At 47.1% G+C, this 27292-nt stretch overlaps 1 protein-coding gene across 1 annotated transcript; it reads left to right on the top strand.

The window, feature by feature from the left end:
• On the top strand, positions 1-26316 carry LOC122388241 (E3 ubiquitin-protein ligase SIAH1A-like). Its single transcript, XM_043379128.1, has 3 exons — positions 1-73; positions 20781-21203; positions 25358-26316. The coding sequence occupies exons 2-3, from the start codon at positions 20931-20933 to the stop codon at positions 25517-25519; spliced, it is 435 nt and encodes a 144-aa protein (XP_043235063.1). The 5' UTR covers positions 1-73; positions 20781-20930; the 3' UTR covers positions 25520-26316.
• The last annotated feature ends 976 nt before the right edge of the window (positions 26317-27292 follow it).

The raw sequence follows: 27292 nt of genomic DNA on the forward strand, positions 1-27292 counted from the left end.
CAGAGCTCCCTCCCCAGTTGCCCGCTGGACCCGAGGTGGGACGGTCGCGTCGGTGGTGCCCTCCGACAGACTGGTGAGTGGATGACTGTTGGGGGTTTCGAAGTGGTGTAGACCATTAATGATATTTAATATTTCTCCGTTGTGTGGCAGTGTTCCTGTGAACTGATTTGTCGCCAAACGCAATTGGGGGAGTTTAAACAATGATGATCTCTTTTATGCGGATCTCTGACCTGACCTGAAAAAATATTTATGTTGTTGATCATCATGTCGACCACCCTTTAAAGGGACCCTCCCACCTTCAAAAAAGTTAATGAATTGGCCTAGAAGCGATATTGCTTGGCTCAGGAAGATCAAAAATGAATATCTACCAAATTTTACCGAAAAATATTTACTGGTTTTCAAGATATTATATTTTTACTTTTGCTTACTTTTGGGACCTCCGCTGTTCCTACGACTTCATTTGGAAGCAATGATTTGGCATCCTAAAAATGCGGCAGACGTTGCGCGCAAAGCAGTATATACCACCACGTGTTAGGAATGGTTTTAGCATAAGATTTAAAAAACCGTTAGATCTCCGCTTACGCCACAAATTCTAAGGGGGCATTCAAATGCATTAGCCCCTTAGAATCTCAAAACTGCAAGTTTGAAATTAAATATCTTCGCAGCAGCTCTCGATGTTGTGAGTGCCCACTGCCCAGTGCCCACACCGGTAAGTGCAGACCAGGGACTCCAATTTGGCTATCTCAACTCAAAACTAATGTTAAGGTAGGATGGTCACTTGAAACTGTCTTCGCCTTGTCGCGAAGTATCGCTAAGTACCTAAGTCCTAACCAATTAAGGAAGCCGTATGAAAAAGTCGGAGAGCTTCACGGCGCACCATTTAACAATTTTTTCTGCATTCCTTAAACAGTGAACAAGCAGATATGAAAGTGTGTCAATAGGAATTAAATGCCGATCTCGTGTCTATAACTGCATTGATAAAAAGGATTTTGCCGGAAGCCGGTGCTTAATTTTCGCCTTTTCGGTAAAGTTCAATAGCTCGTATAATCTCAAATTTATATTGTGGGAGAATGGGTGCAAACTTCGAATTCAGTACTCGATAACTACCTAACTGCATCATGCTTACTTTTCTGTCAAACTGGACCGTTTCTGGAACCATTACGACCTAATTGGGTTGCTTGTCTTTCACGTATTTTCCAATACCCTCCCATGACTCAGGAATTTATTGTATCGTGCAGTTTAAATGCGACTATATCTATTAGAACCGATCAATTGCGATAGTCAGTAGACATCGGTTGTAGGTGGTGCAAGGCATGCGTTTCACGTGCGCGGACCGGACCGGTCTTGAGACCGGTGTTGCTGGCATCAGATAGGTACGGCTATTCTATGCACATCTCTGATAAATTGTCTGCCAAGTTTCAATGTAGACATGCGACTATATGTATTAGAACCGATCAATTGCGATATATCGCAATTGATCGGTTAGTCAGTAGACATCGGTTGTAGGTGGTGCAAGGCATGCGTTTCACGTGCGCGGACCGGACCGGTCTTGAGACCGGTGTTGCTGTCATCAGATAGGTACGGCTATTCTATGCACATCTCTGATAAATTGTCTGCCAAGTTTCAATGTAGACATGCTCGATATAGGTGTATGTGTGCTTTGTTTTAATATAGTACAAAGCTGGCACATTCATACACACGTGTATCCGCTGTCTCAAGATTAATGAGGTGATTCTAAGCAATAGATGAAACACAGCACCAATGAGGATGAATAGCTGCGTGGAATGATGGCCTTCCTGTCGTGTGGCTTGCAGCGGTATGTAGGCATACGCCTGAGTTACACTGCACACACAGAAGCTTATACTTATAGACTCGCTTCGGCGGCACGCCAGGGATTGGCCTTGTGATACAAAGAACGACGGTTACAAATTGTCCGCTTCCGTGTCCAAATGAACTAAATCAAGGTAAATGAAAAACAATCGAACCTGGAGCTGGGTAGTGCATGGCCACATGGCGTGCATCTAACAGTATTTCTAGCTCTTCTAACTATTTTCTAACTATTTCTCTTACAAATCACTCTGCTCACCAATCTCTCTAACTTCCAATTATTCTTCTATTTCTATATATCCAGCTATTTTCTTCGTGATGCTCAATGTTCAAGATGTGGTAGAGATGAATGACTGAGATTTGTGCAGTTTGCTCTTTTAGTCTAGTCAAATTTATTTGTATTCTAGCTGTTAATATGAAATGAAAATTGCCTAAAAAATGGGAGAACTGGCTGCTGGAACGCAATCATTGAGGTTACCCTTCCATCTGTCCGGACCCATCGACCATGCGGCTTGCACAAACCCACCCACTTGGTATCGATTATCGAGTTCTATTATCGATGGACAATCTGGGCCACCTGGTCGAGTATGTTTGCTCTCACTGGGGCACACCCACTATCGGTTATTTTGTGAGCCGATAAACGCGCGGGCGCCCCGCATTCATAGCTGTCAGCTGTTTGATGCGCGTGTCAGCACGCACGTGCGCCAGGGGACGCCCACCGATAGCGAGAGGAGGCCGCTGTCACGTGTCATCTGTCATGTCCTGTGATGGTGACCCGATAACACGATAAAAGAAGACTGGATGGAGCGCTAAAGTAGGTTTGATCATAAACCATGCTTTAGGTGCGTTTTGTTTATTAGGCATGCCTTGCCTAAAAACCTGATGGAAAATATGACTGGTGTATTCAGATTTCAGTGTTTCAGTTTGGTCAACAGGTACGCTCGCAATACACTCGCAATACAGCCAATACGCTCGCGAGTAGATTATACAGGGTGCGGTGTAGTCGGCTTTGGATATTTCGAAGATGCTCAGATATGCCTGCAGAATGCAACAACGTTATTGACTTGTGTTTGGTCAATAGCTGGGCCAAAGCAGTTGGCTCAAGTTTGGTCAATCGTTCATGGGCCGTCACTAACTTTATCAGTACCGGGTTCCGAGAAAGCCCCCGCGGTATTGCTGGCCGTCAGGTGGCCGCTAGGGTCACGTCACTCACGACAGTGACTCTGGGTGGCATTACCCATGGGTCATGAACCAGCTGGTTAACGGCCCGTGAAAATTGCCACTTGCTCACGGAAACGATTCCGTCGTGGCATCGCCCACGCCCCAAAACCACTGCAATATGCCAAGTTGCGTTGATTAAAAGTTTTATTGGTGGTTACCAGCACTCACTGAGTGTGAACAAATGGCGTTTCAATTCGTATGTGGTTTATGATGTAGAGCACAACGCTGTAAAAGAAAAGCAAGGAAATTGCAATATTGCTTGCACAAGTAGTGGCAGGGCTTCACTTGAGTGGAGAATTGGCTCAATCGCGGTTAGTTAAAACTGAATCACAGTTAGGTCAAGGTGTGAAATTCCACTGTAGCTTGCTTGTTTTCGAAATGCATTATGTCGAGCTCGATTGAAACTTGGAAACGATATACGGCTTACGTACACAAGAATGACACCTGAGTTGTGACTTGAGACTTGGTCATTGTTTGAAAATATGTAACGCTTGTAACAATTGAAAGCTTGGGGGCGCTCTCAATTTAATAACTTATAATTCGAAGCTACATAGTTTAGAAACTGATCTTCGTGTTCACTATCCTGGTCCGGTATCAGATATTTAAACTTATCCATTTTCGTGTCTTGCCAATGCGACGTATCTCCGCAGACGGCATATTCAGGTCCACTTGTCACTGTCGTTAGGTGGAGTGTCTTTGTCTCAAGTCGCCGCCGAGACAGCGCCATGAGCGGACGATCCCAGTTGGGACGACAGCGCTCTCCTCTCCGTATTCCGTTGGCACTATGTCGTCTCTGACAGCGGCAGCCAAACTGGGTCCGTCTATTTCGGCCGACACAGACAGCCATTAACTGTGGCGTGGCAAGTCCCGAGGTCAACAGGGAACGGCGGTAATTTGGTGGTATTGCGGACCCTTTGGCTGCTCGGCCCAGTGTGAAACACGCTGTCCCCAGTGGGTCGGCCTTAACTCACATTTAGTGGATTTGCTGTCCAAAGGCGGCTTTCAAAGGGGTCGCTTGTGGCGGCTCACAGTCTTTCATCTTAGGTCGGTGCGTAGCTTTTGGAAGTTTGCCTCACATTAGCATTTGAAAGGAGCTTTGGTGTCTCGATAATCGGTTGACCTCTTTGTGTTAGGTCGTGGCTTCGTGGAATGGCTATGGTGACGATCGATCCCTCATCATCCAGCGGTTGAGGTATAACCAAACAAATCACAACCAAGCCTTATCGACCCTCGCCCGATTCGTCCGTATTTCTGTGAAACTGGATATTGGATTGAAAGCAATAGCGATGTGGGCACTCAACCTCAATTGGATTAAGTTGTCATAACATAGATAGACTCATGTCTTGGAATATTTGTATGAGGTCATTTAATGCTGTTTGTTGTTCGGCTAATAATGTTATCCCCACTTTCTCAAGTGCATGCGCTGTGTGTCGTTCTCTCACTATAAGGGTGTGGAGATACTATACGCTGCTCGACCACAGTGTCGGTCCGTGCTAACCGTTCCGAAGTTAAAGGGACCCTCCCACCTTCAAAAAAGTTAATGAATTGGCATGAAAGTGATGTCGCTCGGTTCAGAAAGAACGAAAACGAATATCTACCAAATTTCATCGAAAAATATTCACCGTCCTAGTGACTTTATTTGAAAGTGCAGCACTTGTTGCGCGCAAAGCGGCATATACCACCGCGTGCTACCAAACGTTTTAGTAAAAGATTTAAAATCTTCAGATCTGCGCTGACGTCACAAATTCTAAGGGGGCATTCCAATGCATTAGCCCCATAGAATCCGAAAACTGCAAGTTTGAAATTCCATATCTCCGAATTACAGCATTTTTCGATGTTGTGACTGCCCAAATCGGTATTTTCAGGCCATGGCCACCAATTTGGCTATCTCAACTCAAAACTAATGTTAAGGTGGGATGGTCAATTTAATGTCACCACCAGTATATTGCCTGTTGTAAACTTCAAAATAAAAGTCCTCATCTCGAAGCGAATTTCCCGAACCAAAAACTGGGCTACGATGATCTCGTGCTCGCCGCCGATTCTAGCCATAATATGATTTCTTGTTTATGATAAGCCTCAATATCAGGAGCGAATTGCTATCGGTCGGGAAGTGGCCGATATTTAAAAAAAAAAAAAAATGCAGCTTGAGGCATCTGGCTTTCACAATGGGGTAAAATGTGCACATGTTCACGAATATAAAAGAGTATGTGCACATTATATAATTGTGTTTTTAAGCCATTTCCGGTATCTTATTTCATACAGTGACATATGTATTCAAGCTTTCAATTTATTAAACCAAAAACTACAGTGACATACCTTTAATCAGGTGTTGCCATATTATTGAAACCAGGTGCGGACGTCTGACTTATTGCTGTCGGCGTCCCAGCAGTCTGCAATTTTACTGTACAGACAAGACGCTAATTGTTGGTATTTATATTTAGTTTCCGACCCACCCAGCTGTTCCTCCTGTCAGTAAACTCTGTCCTGTTGCGTCAGCCTCGGAAAACGTCCAACTAATTGCTGTCGGACGCCGCGTTTCTGTAGCGATCAAAGCCGACCCGTGTCTGAGCTATATCAGATGGCTCACTGGGGAGCCACGCCACAAATTGCTTGGACTGCGCCCTCTGAGCTCCGGGCGGGGGGTAACGCGAACGTTGATCAATCCGTGGGCTGGAGACGGGCCAGCGACCTGTCACGTCGCGTCACGTCGCGTCACGCTGTGTCCCGCCAGCGCCGTCACGGTGATGGTCGTCACGTCACGGGAATGGTGACAGAGGCCCGGCGCCACGTAGGTATCTGGTCTCTTTCTCTGTTACGGCGCCAGAGGTGCCGCCATCGAGAGGATGATATATTTATAAACAACCCGCGTAGCAAACATGGGAATGCAGCCTGAAAGGCATGAATGAACGACAGAAAATACAAAAAAGTCATGACACCCAACACTCCACGGCCATATTTCCCATTATGGTATTTTTCATGCAGCATTTCACTGTGTACTTATCTGGTATGTACAGTAGGTCTATTAAAAAAGTCCCCCGCACCAGTGGGCGCTGCCTTCGCTGAGCCGAACCCCCGTCTGCCCGTCCCATATCACGCCGGGCTCAGGTCAGGTAGGGTCAGCGGGACCGCTCGGTCCGGCCCGCGGGCGGTGGACGGGCGGCCGGTAACGCTTTCCGCCAGCCAGCTGTAGAATCCAACAAACGGGACGGCCACCGCTCAGCGCAGCGAAACCGGTGTTAAAGAATGGCAGTGGATGTTCATGGCTACAAACTCAGATTTGGGCATTTAAGTCGTATTCAAAATAGCGTCAAAAGTAGCAAAAAGAAGAAAAAATACTTCAGCCAATTTTAGATCGGGTCAGAGCCAGAGGTCATGTCACCAGAGATCATCGATGGTAAAATTTTGCTTGGACAGGGTGCGTTGCGCGCACCGGTGCATTGGGTTTCCAATTTCCATGGAAGCATCAACAGACTCGGAAGCTCGCAACGCTAGCGTGGAGCCGAATTCATATCAACCGCTGCAACAATGCAGCAGCGCAGCTGCAGCGCGGGGCCGTGAAACACCGCCCAAGGCTATCCATGTGTCAGGGCACTCCAACCCACGTGATGGGCTCGGCCCCAGCGGAGCATGAGGCCCAGGACTCCCGCCCGGCCCCTGTCTCCCCCTAATTCCCGTCATCCTTCCTTCCCACTCTGAAATCGATGGAAGAGCCTAACCTAACACAACAATCAGCTCTTTTACCGCTATGTCTGAATAATATTGTCAGATTTAATTAAGGTCAACGGCTTAGCATATAAATAACAACTGCCACCATCGGTATTATGAGGAAACCAATTGTTTTTCCACAATAACGTAAAAGTTTTTAGCTTAAAACTTACATGAAATTAATTTTACCAGCCTCGTGTTCCTCTTATCAAAACGCTTCGAATGAATCAAAAGTTGATCTTTAAAGGTCATTTGAAAAATTTGGCCTATGTTCAAAGACATGGCCTGACCAGAAATGCTCATGATGCATAGCAGGATATTAGATCTGATCCGTATCGTGGAACTTCACAAACACTTCAGATGATTTCATAACTTAAGCATGTCTATCAAAAATAATTATTACATGGCTTGTATGTAAGCTGGGTGTGTGGTTGAACGCAACTGATAATGTTCTGTTGGCCACAATTTCTATATTTAATTTATCCTGCCGGATTTCACATTTTTATTAATGACACCTTGACGATGTCGAGAAAAAACGCTAAGGAGATTTAACAGATACATTCAGTATAAGGAAGGGTCAAGGGTGCTGGATTCCTTCCGTCCTTGCTATCCTAAGGAAAAACCAATCCGCATCGCCCCTAGTCTTCATGCTTCCCTCTCTGGACTGGAGGTCACTCCACCAGCCAACCTGTAGTTGATGTCAGATCCATTCCAGGACACATAATCCTCTTCGGGTGACCGTTTGGGAGACGGCCGGACCGTCCCAACAAGGCAATCTGGTCCCACGGGAACAGTCTCGCTTCTGCAGATCACTGTCGCTGGCTCGCACAACCCAATTACTACACCAGAGCATAGTTAAATGTCATAGCTCTGCAAGGGCCTTTTCAGACCGAAAAAGATGGCTCCCAACAAACAAACAATTTTCTCATTCAGTATTGTATCCCATCAAGCACCACATGTTTTCAGAGTGTTTATTATGCATTCCGTCCAAAAAACCGCAGTTCAATTTTATCCCATTGACTTGAGCGATCTCATAATTGACCCGGCCTTTCTGTCAACAATGTCAAACTTGCAAAGTAAAAGTTTCAAATACATTTTCTGTTGCCCATTGAAATCGCTGAAAGTTCTAAAGCGATCGGTTAGTCGGTATAGATATGATGAGCACAGGAACTTTCCTTGAGGTAAGGTCACTTGACGTGACCTGGTGTTATGACCTTGAATTGAAAGACTTGGGAGGGGAAAATGGGTCATTTGAAATCTTAAAATGCTAGATTTAAACAATAATTGCAAACACTATCCCGGCCAAATAGTGAGTGAGAATGGAGCGATTCCCCAACCCCATGTTTAGCTCCTATAATTGAGCTAGCTGCTAGAGCCTCGCGAAAAAAAACGAGCGCTTGCGTCGTTAGGTGACGCAGCAACTGGTACCCCATTTTAAAATATCAGTGACCTCTTAGTGCAGGTCAAGGGCCCCAAGGCATTGGACCGGTTTTTGGTAAATAGATTCGTAAAAATGGTCGCATTATCGTCATTTCGATACAATCGTGTTTTCTGTTCTCAGACGCGTCGATTTATATGCTTTTTTGCTTAGGTGAAGCAATTTAGGATGTTTACCTCAGGTCAATGTCATGTTAGGGCAACACAGGTCACGAAGCTGTTGAAAGGAGGACATGTTGCATAACATTTGATTCGGCAAGTCTTACAAGTCCATTGATGGCTGTCCCGACTGGCTAGCTCATTTTGATCGGGAGTTATTGACGAAGCACTCCTATGACCCTAGTTACGTAATAAATGACGTCACGCAAGGTGAACAATGCAAAAGTGAAGCATTAGACCTTGCCAAGAATGTAGGAAGTCACGATTTCATGTGCTTGAGGTATAGTTTCAGATCATTTCCGACGGCAAATTAACAGTTTCCATATTTCCCCATTATGCTTATATGACACTAAGTGCATTGCGGATTTGCATCATTTTATAACAGACAATCATGCAGAGGTTTACTTAACCCTCGCCGGACCTATTGGTTTTCTACATACGCGCCGGCCGAGGGGGGGAGGGGGCGGGTACGACCCCCCTCACCGTTTCGCCCCTGGTGGAGCTAGCGCGTCGCGGAAAAAACGAGCGTGTGCGCCGTTACAAGACGCAGAGATTGGTACCCGATTTTAAGGTCCTAGGTCAACCGGTGACCTCTGAGGTCAGTTCAAGTGCCCCAAGGTACGGTCCAGTTTTTGTTGAATAACTTCGCAATAAACGGCTGCAGAGCCGAGATTTTGGCAGCATCGTGTTGGCCTCGGTCAGGCGCGTCGAATGATATACTTTTTGTTTGGGTCAGGTCAAATTAGGGTGTTGACCCCAGGTCACGGTCAGGTCAGCACCCCCAGGTCACGAAGTTGGTCGAAAGAGGTCATGTCGCATATCATTCGATTTGGCAGGTCTTCCTGAGTCCATTGGTGGCTTTCCCGACTCGCCAGCTCAATTTGATCGGGAGTTATTGACGAAAAACTAATATTAACCTTGATGACGTCATAAATGACGTCACGCAAGGTCAACATTGCAAAAGTGACGCATCTAACCTTGCAAGGAGTGCATCAAATCACGATTCTGTGTGCTTGAGATAGTTGGAGATTATTCCCGGCGCCAGAATAGCAATTTTCATTTTCCCCATTGACTTATAATGACCTGACAGGTCATTATGACTTATAATGACCTGACCTGTCATGTCATTGACTTAAATGACCTGACCTCATATGACTTTTAGGAAAAATCTGAGATAAACAAGTTGTGGGACTCGTAATGGATACTAGATCCTGCAGGTTTCATTTCCCTGTGAAAGCTCCTCTGGCAGTGAGGGCGTTGCGAAGTTGCAACATCTGAAGACCGTGCAGAGGTTTAGGTACTTATGACGTCATAGCAGGGCCTATTCTAACATGTTAACTGGGGGGGGGGGCAAATGCCCTCGCACACAACAGAATTGCCCCCCATCCCAGTTGTCGAGATTTGCCCACTATAAAAATGGGAAAGGAACAGGGCAGTGTTCTAAAATAGGATTTTGGTTGGGTGTGACGATGATGACCAAAAAATCTAGGATGAGAAAAAAACAAGTGAAAACCTATATCACTTTCGCAATAAATGCGTAACGCTACGCTGGCTGATAAGAGAACATACCATTCCTGACCACCAAAACTAACCGAAAAAGACGATGCAAATAGGTAAGGATGATCTACGGCAGAATTATAACTTTAACATCTGATCGCCAAGTGTTTCTAAATCCGTCCCATTTTATACCAACATTTGTGTTTGATTGAGACTAATGAATTAAGAATCACCCTTGTCTCTTATACAGCAAAGAATGAATACCTACTTCAACCAGTGAGATTTCATTTTCCTCACAAGTCAAAATGCATTGTCACATTAATTGAATGACGTCCAGTGGCCATCCTTCTCCTAACCTTAAATCAATGCTTTCCTTTCCGTTTCAGATGCAGACAGCAGATATTACCGTCAGCATCTGCTAAGTTCCTACTCATGCTTACTGGCACGGATCCAGGACGGTCCTTCTGCCTGTATATTTCTCCTAAAGAGCAGAAGATGCAATGATTCTGTTGAAATCTATTGTCATATCTTAAGGAGGGTGGGGGAGGGGCGGGTGAGAGCTCTCCCTATATGCAGGCTTTGGTACTAGTGCCATGTGGAGAAGTTTTCTTTCTTTTTTAAGCAAAGGAAGTGGGAAGGAACCTGTCATTGCCGTTGCAAAGGGCATCATTCGGTTCCTGTATTATTGATTTAGTGCAGTTGACTCAGACTGTGTAATGCGTGAGGCGTGGTCATCACTGTGACACTGTCAGAAAATCTTAGGTAATCATGATACCCTGATGGGCAGTTTGTTGACGTAACTGATCGCTATGAAACCAGAAACCGTATAACTCATGTGTTCTGGCCTCTGGGACGTTTTGCGCCTACAATATGGCAGCACCGCTTCCAAGATTACTGTATGTTTGAGATAATATGCGGCAATATAAGTATGTAGTTTTCGTTCGCATCTGATCTGGTAATATTCGTACAGTGTACACAGTATAGCTTTGAGCTTTCCATTTTCAACAGATATGACAATGGCCGGATGATACTGGAAATGGTGCCTTTGCTCTGAGCATACGGAACGGGACGCAGTATTGAGTATGCAATTGCAGTCGCACTATGCAGCATGACATACGCCGGAAATCTCCCGGCCCGAACGCCGGAACGGCCAGCGATAGTCGGTACTCATTACGCATAGTGAAAATGGAAACGATTTCAGCGCAACTCTTCGAAAGGAACGGTGCACTACATGAGACTAGAAAAAGGGTCACTGATTAGGGCACCCCAAACGGAACGATGTGCACTGCGCAGCATAATACGCAACATCGCAATAAAAAGCGTGCAACTAACCAGTAACCAGGGCATCCGTATCGGAACGGAACGGGATGCAAAAAAAAAAATGATAACAGGATGCCACCGACCTCATGGCCGGCCACCGAAACGGAGCGGTAGCTTCGTATCATGTCACGTGGTAAGTGCTAGTGAGAGCGTCAATGATCAGTGATCAGTGATCAGAGCACCCGCAACAGAACGGAGGGCATCAGTGATCACTGATCAGAGCAACTGCAACGGAAAGGAGGGCATCGCTGATCAGGCCACCCCAAGCGGAAGGGAAAGCGAGAGCACAACTGACCAGAACACCCGAAACGGAACGGACGGGAGTGAACGGAACGGAACGCATTAGCGGCTCGCCGAATCGCGATTCCGGCCAAACATGGCCTCAAGAAATAGGTCACAGGTCAAAGGTCATTTGGGTCAGGAATATGAGATTTTCAGAGTAGGTGTCCAATTAATTGACTCGAGGGTCCTGAAAGTTTCGTCGCGATCGGCCGCTTTTTACGCGAGTTATTCTCGAAAAAAACGAGGGGGTGGTTCGTTCGACCCTCCCCCCCCTATACGGGCGAGGGATAATTTATTAAAAAGCTAGGGCCTTCTTAATCCCATCTACCAGCTTCAGAACATGTATTGGGCAGATCTGGGAATACCTGGGAATCTGGGAATCTTAATTTATCCCTAGATGTGTGCCAAGGTATCCTTTCACTCATCTTGGCTTTCCCTCGGCCGAACGCTTCGTGTTTAAAAACCTCTAGAAACTAATTGAAGTGAATAATTGGCGGTAAGATTATTGCAAAGGCATGAGAAATTAACGTAAAATACATCATTACCGGTCTTATAACCTCATTTCGCGTATGAAACCTGTCAGAGTCCCAGACTTTCATATTCATCCCTAGGGTGTGCCAGGGTGGCGTGTCAGTCATCTCGAACCCCTGCCCGACCCGACGCCTCGAGTTTTAAAGACATCTAAAAACTAATAACGTAAATAATTTGTGGTGAAATCATAGGCGCGGGAGCCGGGGGGGCAGTGGGGGCAGCTTGCCCCCCCCCCCCCCAACTCTGGGGCCGTGGGGGCGGTGCCCCCACAGCTTTGAGACGGAATACCACACTTTTTTTTGCAAATGTTTTCTTTTTTTGTTGAAAAAGCCGAGGGGTGAAAAATAAGTGGCCTAAAACCGGTGAGAAAACTAGATTTGGGGGTACCCTAGGTTAATCTCTATTGTGGTGTGCCCCCCCAGTCGGAAAGTAGTTCCCGCGCCCCTGGGTGAAATTGATATAATATGATCAGAAAAGAACGCAGAATAAATTAGTATCGGTCTCAAAACATTATTTTGCCTATGAAACCAGCCAGAGCCCGCGGAGTTTTAGATTCATCCCTAGGGTGTGCCCAGGGTGGCTTTTCTCATCTTGGACCTCTACCAGGCGCGACGCCTCGAGCTTGTAAGTCCTCTAGAAGCCATTGACGGACATAATTTGTGGCGAAATTGATGCGATAGGATCAGAAATAAACGCAGAATAAATTGGTATCGGTCTCAAAACATTATTTTACATATGAAACCAGCCAGAGCCCACGGAGTTTTAAATTCATCCCTAGGGTGTGCGCAGGGTGGCTTTTCTCATCTTGGACCTCTGCCAGGCCCGACGCATCGAGCTTTAAAGTCCTCTAGAAGCCATTGACGGACATAATTTGTGGTGAAATTGATACAATAGGATCAGAAATGAATGTAGAATAAGTTGGTATCTGTCTCATACCCCTATTTTGTAAATGAAAAAAGTTAGAGCCCACCAAGTTTTAAATTCATCCCTAGGGTGTGCCAGGGTGTGCCCAGCTGACTGCGGGTCCAAAGATGAAAATTTTGTAGGCGTATCCTGCGTAACTTAGTCAAAAGCGAATTGCAGAGGTAGTGTTTAATTTGCGCAAGCAGCGGCTCATCCGTTTTGCATTGGCAGCAAACCACTAATCATAGTTGTTATTAATATCCAAGAGCATTTATTCAGAACACAAGCCTTTTTTACAAACAGTTGAGGTAATCAAGGTCATTCAACGCATATTTGTTATTAACAGCTGGAAGTGTGCAAGGTTATTTTCTTTCGTTGTCGGTCAGGGTGAGTTGTTGGGTTTGTGCCTTGATTTAGCTTTTTTTCATGGAAATTATGTATTATGTAGTGTAGCAAACCTGTAAGTTCTGTCTATATGGCGCTGCTAGGTATATCTGCTAATCTGGCTGTTAATTGTTGAGCATGAGTTGAGCATTTTTCAAAGATGAAAGAATTCCAATTTACCTGGTTTTGGGGATGAAAATATTTTGCCCATTAGGTGTGATTTTCCACCCAAAATTCCCAAAAATGGAACACTGGAACAGGGTGACAAGCATACTACTGTGACTTGTTTTGCAATGGATGTCAAATGAGTCAGTCTGCAAGTAATGACCAGTGGTGGATCCAAGGGTGGGTCATATGGGTCATGACCCCCCGCCCCCTTGGGGCCCGGGGACTCCACAGGCCTGCCAGGGGCACTACCGGCCTGTCAGGGGCACCACAGGTCTGTTGGGAGCACCATCGACCTAGCAAGAGCACCATAGGTCTGCCAGGGGCACCACAGACCTGCCAGGGGCCCCACCGGCGTCGCAGGGGCACCACCTTGGGCCTGTCAGGGGTATCACCACAGGCCCGCCAGGGGCACCACAGGCCTGCCAGAGGCACCACAGGCCTAGCAAGGGCACCACGGACCTGTCAGCGACACCACGGGCCTGTCGGGGGCACCTCAGGCTTGTCAGGGCCAAGGGACATCACAGTCCTTTCAGGGGCACCACAGGCCTGTCAGGGGCACCAAAGGCCTAGCAGGGACACCACATGCCTGGCAGTTGCACCACCGGCCTCGCAGTGACACATTGGGCCTGTTAGTGGCACAACGTGCCTGTCGGGGACACTCCAGGCTTGTCAGGAGCACCACAGTCCTGTCAGGGCCCAGGGGCACCAGCGGCCTAGCAGCGGCGCCATCGGCCTAGCAGGGACACCAACGGCCTCGCAAGGGCATCATGGGCCTGTCAGGGGCACCACGGGCATGTCGTTGGAACTTCAGGCTTGTCAGGGGCACCACAGTTCTTTCAGATGCACCGACGGACTAGCACCATGGCACCATGTTTGGCCGGGATCGCGATTCAACGTATGTTGCCTCGCATTAGCCGCGCGTTTGCAGTCTTGTCTTTTCGTCGTTTCAAACGTTCAAACATGGGATATGATGTTGCTCTCATGCCTTAGGGTGGGTGTCAAGGTCACCGGAAGGTCAGGTCAGGTCATTTACCTTTGATGACCTCGGTTCACATGTTCGAGTTTCATATGTTTCTAGGCTAGTTTTTGGAGCTGAATTCGAATTTAGCAGCCATTTGACCGTTTACGAAGTAGTTTTGGTGCCGTCGTAACATGTTACGAAGCTGTCAGAGGCGGTTGCCACCTACTACGAATACCCGGCAAAGCCCTTACTGGTTGACCTGACCTGACCTGACCCGACCTGGCCTAAATGCATGAAGACATCATCTATGATCATAACTAACATGATATTCGTGATCAGCACCCCGAAAAAAAAAAAAACATAGCAGCCACCCTTTACGACGCTCTAACAGGTCTCGATTTTCCCGACTTTTGGGTCATTGACCTGACCTGGAAGGTCAACCGATGACCAAGGACCTTAAAATTGGGTATCATCGGCTTCCTTTCATCACGGGCAGCACGCTCGTTTTTTTCAGCGAAGCTCTAGCTCGATCAGGGGCGAAACGGCAAGGAGGGGGGGGGGGAAGTTCCAAGGCCCTCCCCCATATAGTTACGTTCGCAGCTGGAAAACACCAATACGGGCGAGGGTTAATGGGTTATTAAAGACAATTTTCCAGGCTGCCCCCCCCCCCCCCCCAGTCAAATTCCCTTAAAATAGGCTCTGCGTCATAGGTCAGTGACCTGACCTGACCCGAAAATGCGGTTGGTGTCAAAAGATCCGGCTTGAATCAAGGGTCAATATGCCACGTTTCAGCTCTCTATCGCCAGCGTGTTTGGAGCTATCGCGAAAAAAAACCTATGGGGGCGGCACCCGCCCCCCCCCCTCGGCCGGCGAGGGTTAAGACGTCATAGTTAACCCGCGCGGGGCTGGGGTCTCCAGCCGAACGCGCGGGGCTGGGGGGGGGGGGTAAATTTTGCCCCCCCCCCCCCTGTTATCTCCCGAACTAATGGTCCGATTTGGAAAATTCGAACGCCAATCGAAAGATCTCATCACGAACAACTAAAAACATGTACTTAATTTTAAGTTTGAGGTCAAGGTCAAGGTCAGGTCAAGGGTACAAATTGCAAGTATCGGCCTTGCACCGTAGTTGCCGAAGAATGGAGTCATGGACTGAGACTGATTGCCCAAAACGTGTTTTTAGGCTACCAAGACAATGTTCGTTGCATACAATATCATTCAGAGGTCAAGGTCAAGGTCAGGTCAGGTCAGGTCAGGTCACCAAAAACAAAATATAGAAAAGGGCATGTGCGACACATGTTTTATGGGTCATTTTACTCATAGAATTCAAAAGGCACACTCAATAAGTGATATGGACCACCTCTGGATGAATTTCAGGTCGAGGTCAGGTCAAGTGAGGTCAAATTTTGAAGTTGGTTGTTAAGGCCTAAAAAGGTGTCTATCTGATGCAGCTTTTCACGGCGAATCGAATGGTGCTATTTTTGTTTCCGTACGAGGTCTAGAACTTCCAAAAAATTCATTTTTCAATTTTTTGTGTGTCGTGACGTCATAAAATTTTGAATAACTCCCACATTTTTGAACCAATTCTTCTAAAAATTGGTATGTAGGTGCACATGGACCACTTCTCTGACATTTATTCCGGTTTTTTGATACACTCAAAATTTTGGATTTAAAAACTATTTTCCCAAAAAAGTCAGTTTTTTGAAAAAATTTGGGCCAAAATCCAAAATTTTCAAAAAACCGAGATAGCCATTTGATAGACAAAGTAGAAAGGCGTATAACCTTTTTTTGTTACGTCTTGATTCCTTTAAAAATGAAGATGTTAGCGGCGTTTGAAATTTTGCCGTTTTTTAGGCGAAAATGGCGAACATGACGTCACTAAAACGTCAATTTCTCCAAAATTTTCCGACGGATTTCGCTCAAATGTTCAGGGAACGTGTCAAATTGATGTAAGAAAAGGTACTGAAAGTTTGACGGCGCTGCGCGCCGCCGTTTTTGAGATATTGCCAAAATTCGCGAGGGGGGGGGTAAAATTTACCCCCCCAGCCCCGCGCGGGTTAAGTGACCTGACTTGAAAACGTGGTTGATGTCAAATGATCCGGCTTGAATCAAATGTGAGGCATATGAAATGTCAGCCTTCTATCATCAGTGTGCTTTGAGCTACCGCAAAAAAAATACATGGCGGCGGCATCCACCCCTTCTTCTCGGCCGGCGAGGGTTAAACCTCGTTTCGAATTATTGCAGATAACGATGCGACCGAAATCAAAACATTTATCTGTGTCTAGAAGGGCCGCTGACTTGTTGGACAAGACCCCCAATCTTATTTCGCTAGATGGGAATAAAATACACGGTATGTGATACATCCCCTCGATTTGCCCCCGCGCTAAGTCTATTCTAATCATCACTAACGCTCTTTTATCCGAGATGATGTCGCCACTAAACCGGTTGTTTTGTTTGCTTGCTTGCGTTGAATGGTCTGTGGTCATTACGGATTTTTGAAGGATTATGATAAAATAGGAATGGGGCAAGGGAGGATATGCACTGAAGGGGTTTAATTCAGATCACAAAGGCATCATTTCCCGCATCGTGCAGAGTCACTATCTTCACCTCCTCTGCACTGCGGCATCTCTGCGCCCCACACGCGGCGTCCTCACTCCACGGCCGGCCGCCGCCAACTGACCCACTCGCCGGGCGCCGCGACCTGACCCGTGTCACTGCCGCGGCCTGCGCAATAGAGTCGGGGCTGGAATCCGGGGGTTCGGCCGGGCGGCCGCCTCTGGAGCGGGGGACTTTTTTAGTAGACCTACTGTACGCTCAATGGACGGTTGTAGCTCCAACCCAGTGACTATTTTCCTGAACTTTCACATGCATAAAACCAGTGCTTCCCACCCAGTGTTGTCCGTGACCCAGTAACTATACTTCCTGTGACGGTACAAAAGCATACCTACATCCAGTGCTCTCCACCCAGTGTTGTCCGTGACCCAGTAACTAATTTCCTGTAACGGTGCTGCCACATACAGCCAGTACTCTCCACCCAGTGTTGTCCGTGACCCAGTATACCGATGCGGTAATGCTGAAGCCAATGGTAGACGCCCGCTGCGGGGCTTCTGAGCCAATCCTGCCTGTCTGTGGGACAGTCACCCGGCAGTCTGACCGTCACTGGGACTGGATGGAAGACTGTTACCCACACCACCGAAACTGCTTCTGGCTAGGATACTGTCAACATCCGGAGCTGCCACACTGGACGAGACGATTGAAGCTGGGAAACTGTCACCCACACCCAAAACCGGCTGGAATACTGGCAAGGGGCACCGGCTGGGAAACTGTCAGCCTGTTTTACCGTGCCTGGAAAACTATAAAGTTGTGTCACCCTGACTCGAGCTATCAGCCACGATTGCCCTGTCACCCTGCCTGAAACACTTTGGGGAGCTGCCATCGCAACCTCAAACTCAGCGCTGAAACAATTGGTCCGACTGCTGCTATCAGGGACTATTACCGTCATCTGTACGACTGGGATTGTCCCCTGCGGTGTCATTCTATTGACTGGTGCTGCTATTTTGACTGTTTACTGTCACTTCGAGATGGCACAGTTTGTCATAGAAACGATGACCGGCCGACTGGCAGGTCAACGGTGGCGTCGGTTGTTCGGAATGAACTTTGAATATCATATATCTTATAGCTCCCAAAAAATGATATACGAATACCAAAATGATATCGAAGCTTTCATACACGAAGGGATCAATATCATTGATCACTGATCAGGCTTCTGCTAAGCGACTGAATAGCGTTCTCATTACGTTCATCACACCTATGAATGCACGAGCCGATTGTTCACATCCTTTCCATTATAGCATTTCTTGAGTATTCCCCGCGTGATACTAGCAGACGCTAATCGATAGACGACCAACTAGCCCATTGCCGTAATTTTTTCTCCGCTCTACTCTGATGGGATCCACGTCGTCCTTTAGTGGATCGTATATGCCATGTAGGTGCCCTCCGCGCTCTGGCCGAAGGACGCGCAAATGGGGCAGGAATTTCAATGGCGCCCAGGTTTGTTGTGCCTCTCCGTGTTCAGTGTCGTTACCGCACTCCGTATATTGTTCACCTGTCAAATAATGTAAATGGCGTGTCTGACCGGTGGCCAACAGCATTAGACACCTGACAGACCCGACATTTCCGTGTCTTTCTCCAGTGTTTTCGTGTTCGACGGCACTGCCTTATCCGACAGTCCCACAGTATTGTTTTGTGTTGGACAGTATACCGATAGCGTTATCGACGCTTCTATCGGTGCCGCATCACTGGGATGTCAGCACGAGGTGTCTCACGGTAAATAGGTCATGTCGGACGAGACTGAGCGACACAGGTAGGGTGACTGAGGTCCGTTGTAACTAATCGGTATTCGAATAAAGTTTTAGTTTCGGATTTCGAGAGAAAAGTTTCATTGATTCGTAATGCCTGTGAAATGTTCGTTTTCAACTGAGTCCACATATTGCACAAGGACGACAGTTATTCCGACACCGAAACTAACAACTGTCAGATACGAGGGGGTATCGAAAAGTTCTGATCATCACATAGAAGATATAGACCGATTTTGATGATTTTTGGTAGGCATTATATTTGGTTCTCAAGAACAATGTTCCCGCAAAGAAAATCCTGAGAAGTGGTTTTATCTTATGTAGGAGAGACTTAGAAGTAAAAAAGATGAGCATTGGGCCCACTGAGGACCGAACCGTCATTCAACTAATGCATTTGAAACGGTATCACACTGATAAAATACATCAAGAACGTGAACTTAGTTTATGGCGAAGAAAGCCCATCTCATGCACTTACCGAAAATGAAGAAATAATTTTCAACTTGGTTGCATGGCCTTTGCAAGGGAGTCAAGAAGTGAGTGACTACCAGTGATTGACAAGGTGGTGACTGTGAAGGAAGTGGAGGACCTCATCCTTACAGATCGTCGTGTGGCCTTTCAGATGATTGTGCAACAGAAAGGTCTCAATGCTGGCAGTGTCTGAAAATATTATCAGCGAAGAACTACAGACGATAAAGGAGTCAGCCCGCTTAGAAGTTCGTGTGTCTACTTTGTTCCAGAGAAAAATTCGTCTTGGCCTTTCGAAACGAAAACTAGGCCTTTTTTAGGAAATTGAAGACATCTTTGATCATTTGATGACTTGTGACGAATGCTGGGTCTATGTGTATGATTCAGAGACAAAAAGATGATCTAGAAGTTTAAGCACGGCACATCTGCCCTTCTTAAAAGGCGAAGATGCAGAAGCCGATATGGAAAGTCAATGGCTCTCAGTGTTCTGGATCTGGCGTAGGATAGTCATTACCGACTGTCTTGATAATGGTCGGATAATGATAAGCATGCGCTACTGCACACTTTTGAAGAAATTGCGAGATGGCCTCAAGCAGAATCGCCGCAAAAAAAGCCCAAGAAATATGTTTTATCCTCACGGACAGTGCCCCCACCCATTCGTCCTGAGCTGCGATTGAAGAAACAACATGATGTGGACATTAAATCCTACCGTATCTAACAAATTCACCTGACCGGGTATTAACTGACTCTTGATTGTTACGGGAGATGAAAAATCCACAGTATGGCCGGTGATTGAAGGACAGAAATGACGTCATTGATGAGGTGAAGCACTGATTTACGGGACAGTGCGAAGGTTCTACAATGACCGCCTGAGGCAGTTCAAGAAACGATGCAATAAGTTTGCGGTCGTGTGTGGTGACTTGTGAAGAAGTAATGAACATCATGTAAAAAAAAAAAATCAAATTTCTATCACATCTAATTCATGGTGATGATCAGAACTTTTCGATACCCCCTCGTATATCCGGGATAGGTTGGTATGTCACAGATGATAAGAGCATTGCATTGGAAAGTATGATGTGCGAAAGCTCATTGGGTGCCGTGCTGCGCAAGTTGACTCAGTCGGGAATACTCACCGTTAAAATGAAATGGAATTATATCTTTGTTCCTGACATTGACACAATAGCGACATATGGTCTGCCTAGTTGGGCTATTTTGAGCGTTAATAAATAAACATTTCCACTTCATAAGCCGAGGTTCTGTGGAAACCTGTAATAATTAACGTTGATATAACTCGTATATAATCGGTATGACTGCCTCTCTGAGTGTCCTGGAAGTAATTTATAACAAAGTTGCTGGGTAGTGGGTCAGACATTCAACAAGGCGAAATCACTACCTCCAGCTTTCTTGACAAAGAGGGCCGTGAAATTCGTCAGTTTAGGATTAGCATTTTAAACACCCGCTGACATATGTGCCTCTGTCTTTCGTGAGGTCCGGGGGACCCATTATCACTCGCTTGTGAAACGAGCTTCATGCATATTGCATGACCTCGCCTTGTTTATCTTTTGCAGACGGCCACGATGAGGGAGCTCTAACCAGCAGGCAGCTCAACGCTCGGCTTTCGGTGACCTTGACGCCCGTGACCTGGAATCAGCTGACGCGTCCGGACGTGACGTCACGTGTCACGTGACTTGAAGGACTGCCCCGTGAGACTGCCAGGGATGTCGCAAAATGGCGTGGCCCGCAGTGCGCCGTATCCCGACTTTCCAGTAGACTATCAGAAACTGATTAAACTGTTCGAGTGTCCGTTGTGTCACGAGTATATGCGGCCGCCGATTCCGCAGTGCAAGAAAGGTCACGTACTCTGTGAAAAGTGTCGACCCAAAGTAAAGGGCGTCTGTCCACTCTGCAAGCAGCTGGTGGGAAACCAGACGAACCTGATGATGGAGAAGATATGCCTGCTCGTCAAATTCCCTTGCGGATACGCGGAAAAGGTAAGGCTGCACTAAACAACGGAATATTGGAGAAAATGCCGATAGCAAGTGTCTCGGTGACTTTCGGGGATGATGGCATGGGTTGCCACGGGGATAGCCCATCGGCTCTGCAAAGGTCAAAGTAATAACGTCTTTGAAAGGTCATGCAGTAATTTCGTCGCCTTAAGAGTCAATTTGATGTGCGAGACGTGTGATCATCAATAGATAACTGTCTCACAACATGCCCTGCAGGACACAGACTTATTGGACGAGGGGATATATTAGGGCGTTACGTAAGATGAAATGCTCTATAGCGCATGGACCATAAATGTTGTTTAATAGTGATTGGGTAGAGGCGTGAGCTCCCAAGGTCGGGTTGGCTGACTTATGATACGTGCCAATAGATGCCAAAAGCCACAGTGTAGACATAAGTTCAATGAACATGATGTGCTAAACGCTTTGTCGTTACACCGAAGGTTATCTGAAGAGCACAGCATTTTCATTTGCTTATTGAGCGCCCTTAGAATCACCACCCTGGTAAATTTGAGTACCTACTGCCATAACTTGGACAGGTCCTCCGGGTTTGGCTCGGCCCTAATACGGTAACCGGTGACATCTTGTCAATTTTCTTGTCTTGTTGTGTGTTGTTAGGTCGAGTCGTCAGGCGACGCTTCTTGATGACGGGGCTATGAGAGGTGATGCTTGCTTACGTTGCTGCCTGTAAATATTAAAACTGAACGTTAGCAAATATACCTACACTTTGACAAACGGGTACACTTGTTAGACACGTGTAAATTAATAATCGAACACGTGGATGAGCTAACTGAGATATTTCCATCCATGTCATGAGTCTGAACACGACGCTTTGGCACAACCTTGAACGAGCTAAGCTCCGTCATGCATCTTGTAACTCTACAGGCCTTACACCTGCCAACTATCTGGCCAGCCTCGCTGGCTCTCCTGCTAGTCTGCAAAATGACAACATCTGACCCAAATTTACATTCTTGACGAGCGCCAGCCAGTTACCCGGTGACCCCCTGGACCATGATGACCTCTCGTTCCGTGGTGAACCGACCCCCTGCGTCTGAAGCCTCCCCGCAGCTCATGTTACCTACTGTCATTACTCCTCCCCCTCCTCGGCACGTCCGACCCAGCGCTCGTCTGTGTTCTCTGTAGCACCGGCGACTTTTCCCGGCAGTATGGGCGACTGTTTTCTGCAGGTCGGGGCGACTGTTTCCTGCAGGTCGACAGTGCTCTGGGCGCTGTCGGCGGCCGCTCTGTTCGCTGCGAACGGCCACTTTTGCGCTCGAGTGCCGTTCACGGGAGGGGGAAGTTTATTTTGAAAGCGACTATCACCGGTGAAACGACTCGTCTTTGGCAGACATGGCCAACAACAACGGTGGCAGAGCCGGCGGGACAGAGAGGCAGGCAGTCCGTCGGTGGAGATAGGTGGTCGGTGCCTGTCACTGATGATAGGGGACTGGGGACTGACAACTGGGGAGTGGGGACAAAGGACTGGGGTGGGAGCTTGGGAGTGGAGAATAGGGACTGGGCGCAGGAGAAAACGGACATGGAGATGGCCGGGCTGAGGGGCTTGGGACTGCAAAGTTATGACAGGGAATTGGGCATTGAGTGATGGGAATTGGGGATACCGGAGCATCGGGATCGGGGCTGGGAGCGGATGCGAGGTGTGGACGGTAACTGGATATAGAAGAGCGTGGAACGTGCGTTATTTTTCATCACTTTCCTCCAAAGTCCAACAGGCTATTTGCGTCCATTCACAGGTGTGCTCCTGCTCCTCCGTCACCCCTTCATAATGGATGTTGACACTGATGGATGGTCGCGTGTCAACATTCTCCTTCGTGCATATGCATACAACATATCACGCTATGCATATCGCGGTGCAGATATCTAGATGGCGTGCCCAGCAACAGTACATTGTGCATTTGGTAAACCTCGTCAAAGCAGTGTCAAAGGCAGGGCTCGTGTAGACAATGAACTATTAGGAGACTGGCAGGGCTTTCCATACGTGTAAAATGGTGTTGAGTTCGTGACATATTCTGGCGCCGATGGGCACCAAATCACACAAGTTACAGAACTTCCATGATGAGTATTGACTGTCAGCCATTTTCCATGCCTCAAACTCATTTTATACAAATGAAGAAAGCCATTTTATCCAGGACGTATTCCTAAATCAGACGAGCCACGGTACTGCATTCACTGTTCACTGTTCAGGCGGAAGGCACATCATATCGAACTGCCTGTAGGGTAGACTGCACCGCATGACACATGTGTGTTGCGGCACAGTATCCTACAGCGCGAGACTACTCGATATCGAAGCCTTCAGGGGCAGCCGTGCTTTGTGCAATGCGTGTTGTCGGAGCTGATCATCACAAAAGCTCGCTCTGCAATATGTTATTTCAACTAAGAGCACTATACTCTGACACAATGAAAAACAATACTTTATGGATCATATGGATTGTTACATACTAACTACTGCATTCGTGAATCTTTGTGTGTTTGATGAATTTCGTTTGCCTTGAATATTTTCAATTCTTAGCTCAGCGCTCTTGCTCGGGCTATCGGAACAAATTATGCCAGTCCATTACAGCTGGTCATAAACATGTTGCTGCAAATTGGCCGAGCTTCGGATTCCTAAATGTTCCTGACGCACAAAAAGATGGTCGTTGGAAGGGTGATATATGCATACCTTTCTGGAAAGTCTTGATGATAAAACAATCATGAAAGTCACGTTGTTTAGGTAATAGAATAGCCTAAACGTTCCAGAATGCCATCAATTATAATGAAAGGTCAGCGTCTCTATTCAAGCTTTCCCATGCTAAAATGGCGCAATGCATCGTTTAAATGGCCAATGATATGCCGGCTAAATGGTGCTTATTTGTCCGTACAAATAATAAGCAACGGTCACCCAGTGAAAGGCAAGTGATGAGAGCTAATGGTATCTCTATCTTATTTCAGAATTGTCATAAATGCGCGAGTATGCTAAGAATGGCTATTAATTAGTAACGCTGTGCCCAGGATGGGTGCATCATTTGTATTCTGAGTTGACAACCATGGAAACTAATTCATGTGTTACCCGTGTATCAGGATATTAATGGGGATAGTGACACCCCAGTTATCAAAATTAATTATATTATCCATGCATGGAAACCTCCCGAGGAGAATCAGGGAGCTACAAAGAAGGAAGACAATGATGCCTTTTGAATGCGATTTACTAAACGTGACTTTGCTGTTGTAAGGAGAGGGTACCTAGGGGCTAGGAAGACCAAATTCGGTCAATGTCTTAGCATTCGTTGGCAAGCAAAGCTATTGATGATTCCTGACCACGATAATGTTCGTGTGCAGGTGGTTTTTATCAGGTGATATTTCAAATGAACAAAATAACTTTACAACTGTTTCAATGAGGGAAGCGATTGGCGCTGGATGTTCGTTGACTGGCAGTTCTGTGGTGGCTTCTGTCTCAGCGGTGATTCTCGAGCAGTCTCCAAAAATGTCGCCTCGCTCTCAGTCCTTTGACCTTCGCTGGCTCACTGCCAGCTGGCAACAGAAATATTGCCCGGGGAAGCTCTGCGGAAATTGCACAAGACAATCAACGCCACTGAGCTACCTGGCTAACTGCCTTGTATGCTAAATCATCTCTGCTATAATTTTTAAGTAAACTTATAAAGTAATTTTATATGTGCAAATGTCCGCTTTTCTCTGCAGCCTCAGGCGTGTTTGTATTGCACTCCGCTGCCTTCACTGTGCCAACAGTAGATCTCGGGTCGATTCACGCGTCCAATACAGGCCGCACGCAGGCGACTGGCGCGATCGTGAAGTGCCCTCGCTGCTCAAGTGGAAATGGGAAGGCAGTGAACGTATTCACTGGCTGCATCCGAGCAAACAACGGTATTGAGCTGCCGTCCCCGGCTCGTCTGGCTTTTGTATCGACTATCGAGTGGTGCCGCGCAGTGTGATGCTGCGCCGCACCACACGGGTGTCGTGCGGTGCAGTCTACCCTACAGGCAGTTCGATATGATGCGCCTTCCACCCGAGCACACGATGCTGCTGTTTGCTACACCTATAAGATTAATTAGCCTTTTCGAGCCGTGTCTCCGCTGTGAGTTAGGGGTGACATCTTCGCTAATAACTCCTCGCGTTCTGTCTGTCTTCAGGGCTGCTCCGAGCTGGTGCCCCTCCGAGAGAAGACACACCACGAGAGCATGTGCGACTTCCACCCGGTTCACTGCGAGTACACGCGGAACGGGTGTGACGTCATCCTCTGCCTTCGAGACATGACCAAACACGTGCGGCAGTGCCGCTTCCGACCTGCCTGAGCGGCCGGCTCGCGTGCTCATGTCAGAGGTCACAGTGAGGTCACAGACCGCCTGATCGTCCCCTCAAGGTCAGAGGTCAGGGTCAGAGCCGTCAGTCGCGCACTAAACGCCAGAGGTCGCGCATGGTTCCCGACTGGGCCAGTGCTACTGCCGCGTGACGTTGTCGGTTGTCGAATGGCCCCGTGTTGATCTGTGTTGGGGGCCGATGTTGTTCTTACGGCATGAACGGCGTATCACTGTTGTCGCCTCTGCGTTTTCTCAGTGTAAGTGTTTCATTGTGCATGATGTGTTCCCATGCTGTATATGAACACAGGGCATGGCAGCCTCTGTGAAGCTGCCATGCACCTATACAACGTGTTCTTTCAATGTCACTTTGACTGTATGTCTGTGTAGGGGCTGGCGCATCTATAGGGTTGGGTTCAGTAGTGCGCAAATGAATCAGTACCTGTTATGTGCGATAAGTGTGCGCTGAGAAAGCTATCATACACATAGATTTTCAAACTAAGATGCAATGAAAGAGCAGTTGTTTGATATTGTTGTTAAATAGAGAGCTGATATGGGCAGTGGGCACCCATGGAAAAGGACACCCATGGACGCCATTCTCCGGGTCAAAGTGGAAGCATGCTAGACACCGGACTGTGGTTGGCGCTGGTATAATTGTTCGCCATTCACAACTTCGAAACCTACAATTCGTTATCTCTCCATGCATTCGTCGAATCGACTGCACCTATTTCAGTGTCCATCGGCGTTTGTCTAGCAGTAATTTAAAGCACATCGAAATAAATATTACAGCTCTATTGTTTTGTGTATGTGTGTGTGTGTGTGTTTTTTTTTTTTGCCAACAACAAATTCGATCCCGGATCATTTCATTTGTTTTATAACTCAACCTGATCTGCTCGTTCCACAGCTCGCTACTCACTCTGACTGTTCCCCTACTGTCCTCTAATTTTAAAATATTCCATGTTTTCCCTAGAACGTACCTCTTCTAATTATTGTCTGTTTGCTTTACAGTTGTGTTAGTGTTCTCAGCTACTATGAAAAGCAGCAAATATCATGTGCTAGAAGCCTCGACCACCGAACGTATGCTTCAAATGCAGCAATCCATATTCACGGCTGAGACTCGTGTTTTCTCATTCGTCACGTCAGCTCAACACGCACCTCTTACGCCGAGGCGGAAACGGAACCGGCGGCGGGAACAGCGCTGCTTGGACAAATGATAATATACGCAAGCAGACTGATCGCGAGGTGGTTGATAGGACTCATAGGACACATACAGTAGGCATTATATAAAAGGTAGATAAGTCACATGTGCTCATAAATAAGCACTGCAGTGTGCTGATGCAACTGCATTTTTGCCACCGATGCATGAGATGAGGCGTTCAGATTGACTGACAAGATGCATCATCTCTACAGGGATTTATACTTCACCGAAAGCGAGTGGCAGCTTTTTTCATTTCCCAATCTCCCATAAGGCTGACGTCGTGCTAGCCGTCCATCGAACCAATGGGGCAATCGTCTTTTTGCCGAGCCATGGGAATCGGGACGGCCATTCACGTCAATTAGGTTTTCCTCTCTTCCTCTCTCTTCCTCTCCCTCCCTCTCCTCTCACTCTCGCTCTCTCTTTCTCTCTCTCCTCTCTCCTCCTCTCTCTCTCTCTCTCTCTCCTCTCTCTCTCTCTCTCTCTCTCTCTCTCTTTCTTACTCCCTCTCCCTCTCTCCCTTCTCCTACTTCTCTCTCTCCTCCCTCTCTCTCTCTCACTCTAGTTCACTCTCT

Source organism: Amphibalanus amphitrite, unplaced genomic scaffold (assembly GCF_019059575.1).
Source record: "Amphibalanus amphitrite isolate SeventyFive unplaced genomic scaffold, NRLGWU_Aamphi_draft 000314F_arrow, whole genome shotgun sequence".
NCBI classification, from domain to species: domain Eukaryota; kingdom Metazoa; phylum Arthropoda; class Thecostraca; order Balanomorpha; family Balanidae; genus Amphibalanus; species Amphibalanus amphitrite.